Source organism: Glossina fuscipes, unplaced genomic scaffold (genome assembly GCF_014805625.2).
Source record: "Glossina fuscipes isolate IAEA_lab_2018 unplaced genomic scaffold, Yale_Gfus_2 2, whole genome shotgun sequence".
NCBI lineage: Eukaryota > Metazoa > Arthropoda > Insecta > Diptera > Glossinidae > Glossina > Glossina fuscipes.
The window spans coordinates 32,242,424-32,252,012 of record NW_023998416.1 but is presented as its reverse complement, the minus strand read 5'-3'; the positions used below and the strand labels follow the sequence as shown (position 1 = coordinate 32,252,012).

At 36.3% G+C, this 9,589-nt stretch overlaps 1 protein-coding gene across 1 annotated transcript; it reads left to right on the top strand.

The window, feature by feature from the left end:
- The first annotated feature begins 4,085 nt into the window (after positions 1 to 4,085).
- On the top strand, positions 4,086 to 6,403 carry LOC119633476 (protein odd-skipped). Its single transcript, XM_038027052.1, has 2 exons — positions 4,086 to 4,210; positions 4,341 to 6,403. The coding sequence occupies exons 1-2, from the start codon at positions 4,156 to 4,158 to the stop codon at positions 5,630 to 5,632; spliced, it is 1,347 nt and encodes a 448-aa protein (XP_037882980.1). The 5' UTR covers positions 4,086 to 4,155; the 3' UTR covers positions 5,633 to 6,403.
- The last annotated feature ends 3,186 nt before the right edge of the window (positions 6,404 to 9,589 follow it).

The window sequence follows — 9,589 nt, the reverse complement described above, 5'->3', positions numbered from 1 at the left end:
AAAATGCAATGTTTTAGTCTTCAAAATCGGAGCAGTCCTCAGCTTATATTGTATGGCGGGCTTATCGTTTGATCGATTTGGCTCAAGAGCTTCTAAGGTTGCTCCCAAATTTGAAGTCAATATTTAAAGTTTGGATATTAAGTATGTTTATCAAACGCCGCATCACAAATAGATATATTGACGGGCGAGCATATCCTAATCGAGCCATTATTTGATACCGCATGCATACTCCCAAGGTGTTCTGAGGTTCTAACCAGGTCTTGCCAACATTTTTACAAAATGAATATGTGCACAACATTTTGTAGCAGATATCGAAAAGTTTGTGGACCATTCAAATATGAGAAGACATCGGCATTGCATTGGGATAGATTTTCGAATCAGTCAGACGTGAAGAGCTTTAACGTGTGGGAATGTTTACGAACCACGATTCTACGGGCTGTTGGACTGTATTGCTACACTTACCTCATAAGTTAAATAGTTTAAAACACACTTTAGAGTACTATGGTAAGAAGGATGTGTATAGTGCTCCTCCTTCCGTTCACTTAAAATTTGAAAAGTTTCAACTTTTATAATGAAGCGCTATATAAATTTGCAGCTCGGTCTTCGTGAAATTATGAAATGGAGACATTTGAAGGCTTTAAGAGCGAGAGTGTTTTTAGAATGTCTTTTGGATGGGAACTCTTTTCGCAAGGCGTCTTTAATTAAAGATGTTCAGCGGCGTCTACAGTAACTGAGGTAAATATGAATCTAGAGACACATAGCGACTGATTTTTGTGTGATTGACAACTAATGTTGAAATCTTGTGCATTTCTCTTTAACATGGTCTTCTAAGAATAGCTTCAATATCTAAGAATGTCTTCAACTAAAAAAAGGAAATTTGCTGGAATCATGCTGCATGCCGTTGTGCAAAATCGCGTTTTGAGAGAGACGAGCCTTAAAGTTTGTCAATATGTTAGAGAAAGATTTCCGCGAATGTGTAGAACACCAAAAAGACTTGGAGTGGAGCTGCCTTTTGTACGAAGCTTTTCTGCCTGTCCGTGTGATGTCTGCTTACGTCTTCTTGTATTCAACCTACATGTCGCAATATTTGAGCTATTTTGATGAAATTTGGTTCATTGATATGGTTTAGACAAACGACGAATGTTATTGAAAATGTTTCGGAACGGACCGTTTTTTCGAGCACTTCGCACATACCGGCTAATTTGGAAAAGCTGCTATGTGAATAACTGCGTTAAGCGATGTGGTGTAGGGTTTGAATTTATTACAATAAATTTTAGTCATTACTCTGCTATCAAAGAGAGCATGAAAATTTTCTTCTCTGTTTAAATGTTATGTTTCATTGTTCTTTCTCCAGCATATCATGCTCGAATGTGGCTTTTTTTGCATCCGTCAAAGTCAGAGGCACGCATTTTACGCTTAACATGAGAGAAAATTTGCAAGAAAATATATGATTCAGTGCTTGTTCCTTTTAATTTCTTGACAGAAGCTCTGATAATTTTAGAATTTTTGTAAGTCTTATTAGCCGCGCAACGGTAATCTCAACAAAGCTACGCTAGAAATCAACAGACAAGATATTAAGCTGTAACTTCCTAGCAGAACTTCCACGGGACATCGGACTTGACACGGGAAATCTTTTACGAATGCTTGAGGAAGAGCTCAAAATTTCTTTCAAGCAATGTATTTTTAAAAGAATTAAAACCAGTCGTTAAGTCAATGAAAAAAAAATTTTTTTTTTTTACTAAAAAATTTGCAATGGTTTCCCTCCTTAAAGGAATAATTCTGTAAAGACAAGCTGGTCAGTGCTCAAATTCGAATCCAAGAGAAGGCTTTCTTGCTTGTCTTTATAGACAGACTCAAGTTCTCAGGCCGTACGCAGGCTTTAGACCGAAAATTCTCTCCTTTTAATTACTTATCCACCATATCTTTTTTTCATCATTTCCGAATATATGTATATACAGTTTATTAAAACTCAATTATATTAAAATAAGTTTTCGTTTGACAATTTAACTTTTATATATCCCGGGGCCAATAAAAGCAAAACAATTAACATTTAAATGGAAATTTAAAAAAAAACACAAAACAAGCAAAAAAAATTGAAAATTGTACGGCAATTGAGATTAAAACTATGTATGTGTATGCGCATAAGAACATCACTAATATGATTTAATGTTTGCAAAACAACGAAAACAATAATAATGAAATTGGAGTTATAATCGCCATAACCCTCACAACGATCAACTAACAAAAAAAAAAAAAAAAAAAAAAAAAACAAAATAATATCTATTAAAATTGCAAGCAAACAATTTACAAAAAAAAACGAAAATCGCTTAAAGCGCTTATGAAACAACAACAACCAACGCATACAAGAATTGCCATAAAAAAAAGCGAAAATGAAACATTAAATGCTTACGACAAAGCAAAAGCAAAACATAAAAAAAAAAGCGACTTTACGTACTTTTATCCTTTCAAGCCTCCAACTATCATAAATATTACCACCAGCGCCGCCACCACCACTAACATGCCGTTTATTATGGTATAATAATGACGATGTTGATGATGATGGTATCCGGGATCGCCAGGATAGCCAACAACCCCATCGAAATGATGGCAAACGTCAGCAAAAGTGGCAACAACAGCAGCCGTCGCCGTCAACCAGCAGTCTTGAACAGTTTCCGCTTAAGCTGCTGTCAATGCTGTTGCTGTTGCTGTTGTTTTTGGTGTGGCTTCTGCTCCTGACAAAGTTGACGATGATGGGGATGACTGTAGATGCCTCCGTGTAAATCTACCAATACAGAAGACTAAATCATTATCACCACCATCACCGCCACCACAGCCACCATTGGCATCACCACCACCATCGTCATTATTATCATCATTGTCATTATCATTATCACTGCCACCACTAACTTCAGTCATTTTTACACTTGTTTTGTTACCAGGCAATATGACGTATGACATACAACAATACGACAAACAACCAATCCAATCACTTAAACGGTTAGGTGGGCGTGTTTTAAAACTACCAGCGACCATTTCTACTCTATATTATACGATAATTTTAAAGGCATGCAAAAAACACAACACAAAAAATAGAATAAAATAAAATAAAATAAAATAAATGAAACCAGTTCACATCATCATATGCTTCTCTACGCCAGGCAACAAAGTTAGTAGTGGTCACAGGCGAAACCAACTCGCAGCGCACAGTGAGCATAACAGTTAGCAGCAGGGAGTAAGAATAGTAGTACTAGTAGTAGTAGTAGTAGTAGTAGTAGTAGCAGTAAGTCGTCCGTCCCACTTACGCATACATTCACATTAAGCAAAGATAAGGTTAGCCCAAGAGTATTTAAAGCACTCGTGTACATTTAACGGGCATTGCCAAGAGAGTAAATGAATTGTTAGAGAAATTGCGCGGTAACGTTTCAATAAACTTGATTTTCAGAATTTCAGTTTGAATTTGTGAGAATAAAATTTCCTTGTTCTCTAGACCACCGAGTGCCTTTTGAATTTGCGGAGAATGGAATTCTATTTCTCAGAGTAAAATTTACTTTGCCGTGCATTTCTTATGAAGACTACCTATAACCTTGAGTGGCTTTTTGAATTTGTGAGAGTAAAATTTTCTTGTTCTCTCGAGAACCACGAGTGGCTTTTTGAATTTGCTGAGAGTAAAACAAAAAAATATATTGAAAATGATTAGATATATATTCAGGCAATAGTCTCTCTCTCTTTCTCAGACGCGAGCACAACGAAATAAGTTGGGTAAAGAGGTAAAAATAAACGAAACTACGAAACTTCCTGATTGGTCCTGATGTGTTCAGAAACAATTTTTCATTCAAATTTTTCATTTCAAATGTGAAGGAATATTGTTGCGATCATTTTCATTACGAGCGTCATAAAGAAACATTAATAGAGTGAACGTCTATAGAGTGATATATAGTGAAACGGTATTACGTTGATGAACAGATGATTGCATATGTGCATACGTGCATATACATATAAATATATATTTATATAAATATATTTAAAGAAATATTTAATAAATTAAATAATTTAAAAATAAAAAATTAAATTAACGTAAAAATATTTTTAAACCAAATCCTAATAAAACCAAAAAGTAAAAAAGACTTAAACAAAAAAAAAAAAAAAGAAGAAAATATGTCTTCAACATCAGCTTCACCTGTCAGCAATATAACAGTGGACGACGATCGAGGTAGGTATAGCGTTTACTCCGTTAACGACGGTAAAAAATTCTTCTTCTCTGAATTCTTTCGTTGTCATATCAATCAAGAATTATTTTCAAAGTGCCCGTTCTTCTCTTATAAAATTTTGCAAAAATCTAGACTACTCTACGGATTTCATAAATATTAAAGAAGAACGTGAAAGCAGTATATCTCCGATGTTAACTCCGCCGCATACGCCGACGGATAATTCTGTGGGACTTAGAAGTAGCAGTAATAGTCGTAAAGGCTCGAATTCTTCTCTTTATGATTTAGATCATAGGCGTTGCCCAACAACGGTAGCAACAGCATTATCAACAACCCCAGTACTGTCACAGAATCATATTCAAACGCGTTCTTACGCCACTATGATGCAAACGCATACGTTACCTCAGCCACAACATCATCATGCCCATCATTTGCAACATTCCCATCATAACTTGCAACACCATCAACTTCAACAACAGCAACAACAATCAGCTGTACCTCAGCAAACGCAACAATCCCAACAACGCGTTGCGTGGCTACAAATGCATCATCATTCACCGCATCAACAGCCAGGTCTTCCTTATGCCGCAGTTATTAATGGTCATCATCAATTCCTTGCGACGCCTGACCCTTTGGCGGCTCAACATCAAGCTTTACTCATGAATCAATGGTTAAGAAATGCCGCTCTTTACCAGCATCAACATCAACATCAACATCAACACCATCACCACCATCATCCGCATCATGCGGCAATTTTGCATGGTGTACGGCCTCATTCGTCCGCCTTGCATGGTCTGCATCCAGCACGTCTAGGCTTGCCTGCCATGAAATTAGCCGCTGGCCTTAGCGGTGCAAATCTTCCCGCCGCTGGCTCAAGACCCAAAAAGCAATTTATTTGTAAATATTGTAACCGTCACTTTACCAAATCTTATAATTTATTGATACACGAACGCACGCACACGGATGAGCGGCCTTATTCTTGTGATATCTGCGGTAAAGCGTTCCGCCGGCAAGATCATTTGCGTGATCATCGCTATATACACTCTAAGGAGAAACCTTTCAAGTGCGGCGATTGCGGTAAAGGCTTCTGCCAATCGCGCACTTTAGCGGTGCATAAGATCACGCATTTGGAAGAAGGTCCTCACAAGTGTCCCATTTGTCATCGTTCCTTTAATCAACGTGCCAACTTGAAGGCTCACCTGCAATCACATTCCGAGGGTCAATTAGTTCACACCTCAGCGGTGGACAGTGAATCTTCACATCTATCAAAACAAAATATCGGCTTAATACCCAGAGAGCATTCCACCGCTGCCGTAGTAAGTCCTCATTCTATGCCCGTTTTGGATTTATCAGCTTCGAGTGTACCGCATGCGGTTAAACCGAAACGTAGTCTGGGTTTCACAATAGACGAAATAATGAGCCGTTAAAATCGTCTGGCTATCGAGAGTCATAACCTTTAAAGTTCTTTCGCTAAATACAAAAATTTCCTTATGCCACCCTATACTGAGACTGATTGTTTTGTTAGCTGAGGGCTGTTAACGAACAAGCGAACAAGAAAGCGAAGCGCACGCGGAAGGAAGCAGCACGGAAGTTTGCTACCAAAACAAATGACGGTATGTATTGCTGATTCTCCACCACACCGCTCTCCCCCCCTACCCTTTCCGGCCCCGCTTCCATTGCTTAGATGTCGACGAGCACTTACTTGAAGGTTAAACAACTCTACTAAGTAGTGTTTACTAAAGTGCTTCGGTGGCAACAAAATATGGAGTTCTTCTATGATGTACGTTCGCTTCAGCTACTTATACACTTTGTTATCATTATTTATTGTCATATAATTTACACAAGAGAAAAAAAAAAAACACGAAAAGAAAAGAAAAGAAAAGAAGGAAGAAAAACTAAAAATATGTTGAAAATTATACCAAAGCACTTAATACCTTGCATACGTACGGTTAGATATCTATATATAGAGTTATTTAAATTATTTAAAATCTTTTTTTTTTTTTTTTGAATATTTCTTTAATTCTTGTAAAATAGTAGGTAATTAAATGTTTAGCAATAAATCCATGCCTGGTAATCTTAAAAAAACGGTTCAAACACTATCTAATTCTATTACTCAGTTGTTTTATTTTTTCTTTTATTTTTGTTTAAACATATCGATGCAAATATTTGAAAACGTATCCACATAAACTTGCTGTAATTGCAATGCAATGATCTCAATGTTAGTTATAGTAAAATCAATTAAATAATAAATCAAAGAAATATATGTTAAAAATATAGCTTAATGTGTTTTGCCTAAGTAAAGCATTTTGCTTCTTTTTTTTTTTCATTAGGTTGGACAGCAAGTAACCAATGTATGTATGTATGACGATTTTTTTATTTTTTAAACTGAGAGGAATAAGAAAAACGGGTTTGTGAATATCACGCCTTTAAGGGTCTTGTCTTTTTGTTGCGAATTGTGCGAACCGAAGCTCTGCTTACAATGTGCGTCACTCATCGATGCAAACAAGTGGCGATCAGAAAGTGTCAGTCTTGCCGTATACACGAACAGATGGATGGATAGATGGATGGATATTTAGTGTAAAAGTATGCCCTTGTCTTCCTTGATATTTTGGAAAGTTTTTACTCGTGCGCTGTTCAAATCGATTAATTGCTGTTTGTTTGTAACGCTTGGTATTAAACTATCGAACCAAACGCAGCTTTGCTGTTCTTTCTTCCCACTATTGTGAATGGTATATTAGAATCTATTTCTGAATTTTTGGGCCTGGGATTCTAAACATAAATCCCCAGTAAAGGTGCGAATATCGTTCAGGCATGGAAATGCTCTTTGTTTTGAAACCAAACCCGATTTTGTTCGTTATTAGAAAAACATTTTTATGTTGTGACATTTATTGGCCTTGCAATTAGTTATTTTCTCCAGATGTTCAACCTATAAAAATACACAACTCCAGGTATGTATGCATTCGGGCCGTTGTGTTGACCATCTGTTCCATATTTTGGCGACCTGACCATAATAATGATGACGTAGTTCAAATTTTACGCAAGTTCACACTTCAGCAGTTTGGCGTATAAAATTGCAAGACATGGCAATCGGATGAGCGTCATCTTAAATATGATTTGACTTAGTCTTTTTAGCTCAAAGAGTTGCTCTACTTAAGGTCAATAGCGCATAAGTCGCTAGTCATTTAGATATAGCATGCTAGAGGCTGTTTTCCCAAAACTACACCGGGTTGTGGATGTGCTTGTAGTATCCATATTTTTTGCTCTACGCAATTTCATTGCGCTTAGGTTAATTAAGCTTGAATGGAAATGTTGATCCTCAAAACAAATCTTTTTATCGAAAAATAGCAAAAGAGGGGAAAAAGAAACGATAATTATTGGGAATTGTGAAGAACCGCAATTTTGGACTGTTCAAACAAAACCATTTCCCGAACAAGCTTTAAAGCCATAGGAAAAGTCTCTTGGGTGCCGTGTGTTGACTGGACAACTTGGTAAAAGGAATTGGAGATGAAAAATTTTAAACATTGCATCGTCGACTAAAACTAAAACCAGAGTTATTTCAAAATTGAATTTTGAAACGTTTATCTTGGCTAAAGCTTATGATCTTTTCGTACCAATGATGCGGTAACTAGTCTTGAAATGATAAGTACATCTTTAAGGCGAGCTTTCTCTTTAACGATGTTATCGACAAATGAAAACTTGTCGAGTTGACGATCAATTATTGAATGCTTTTTCAAAAAAAAAGAAAACATACTTAATCCTACGGCGGTCTCCTTTTCTTAAATCAATTTTACAATAAAGCATTCCCTGCTGCTTATTAGATTTTGTGCTCTATTACTATAAGGCAAGTCAAGCGGTCAAGTATGAGTCTCGACCAGTCCATTGTAGCATTGTAGCGTACTTCATTCAGATAAATCTGGTCGTAACAATTTTTTTTAAATTTGTTTTGTGTGAGATATGTGTATATTTGTGCTTCTTTCATGGCACTGAGCAACGTGCATTTAGGTATCACATTTGCATAGGTATCGTATGCACTTAGCTTTTCCTTCGTATGGTATAATAATTAGCTATAAGACTGCACATGATGTGTAGCATCAGCATATATGCCTGTTTCCCCAAATTCTTTTTTAAACCGATGGTATTGCATCTCATAAGTAATTTTCAATTAAGTTATATTTTGGTCTATATGCAGCTAAATATTAAGACTGTAGCGGAATTTAACTAAATAAATAATCCATCGGGCAAGTCGTTGGAAAGTTTCGTATGCAAATGCCAAAATGTAGATAAAGTTTCTATAAATCCGTATAACATGAAGGCTGGGACAGCGTCGTAAAAATGAGAAGAAGAGGGGAAATAGCTGGATCAGCGTACATGAACTATTAGAAAATTCTAGCAAGCCAGGAGATTAACTTGTTTCTTCTAGAATCATGGACATTAGATGTCAATACAATAAACAGATTGGAAGCCTTTGAACACTTAATATTAGAGGGCCGTATGGAAGGGCCTGTGCCTCTCAGCAGAGAACAAATGTCGTGGCTACGTAATAATATTCAAAACTAGACAGGGCTGAGAACCATAAGTGAAATCATATACACAACAAGCAGCTGGAAAGATTTTTGGGCTTTAATTAAAGATTTAACTCAGTACACAACAACATCATAACACGCATATGATCACTTATATCGAGTGATGCATTGGTAATAAAAGAAGAAGAAATAGATAAAATTGTTTTTGGACCATGAACGTTTTTCTACTGGGCACGTGCTATGCTTGCGCAAGTCTCTGATGATTTTTACAAAATTTTGAGGCCGGATCTTAATTTTTGAGACGAAAATTTGTCTTGGAATATTTATCACACCTATGCATATAGACGGAATGACGAACCGATGCAGTTTAGTCGTTGATGGGTATTAAATACAAAAAAAAAAAATTCTAAAGCTATTTCAAAGGCAAATTTCTTGGCTAAGTTACAGAAATAGCACAAAATCATTATCAAAATCATTGGGATAAATAACTTGTCCGTCTTTTATTACACATGCAATATTTCGCATAACAAATGATAGGAATTTTGATCCTCGCAAATTTTTTGAACATCGCCAGGAGAACGTCTGTCAACTACCTTAACAGTCATGTATACAAAGTGTGCGACAATGCATTGTTCTTACGATAAGAACACCATACAGAAAGCATATATATATATAAAGAGATTGGAAAGGCTTTGTGAATTCTTCTAAATCAATTCTCTTCAATTTCGATGACAGCTGATTATGCTAACCTCTATCTATCTAGTTTTCAATTAACAACCAAAATTCATATTTATAATGCCTTCCACAAGCCTGGGCTCTTCAGTTAGAACGAGTCATTTACATTAACCGATGCATTCCTGA

Bases quoted from the DNA above. Each gene is read 5' to 3' on its own strand.
- LOC119633476 (XM_038027052.1), top strand. From the start codon at position 4,156: ATGTCTTCAACATCAGCTTCACCTGTCAGCAATATAACAGTGGACGAC. The intron at 4,211-4,340 runs GTAGGTATAGCG...GCAAAAATCTAG, and splicing joins AACAGTGGACGACGATCGAG to ACTACTCTACGGATTTCATA.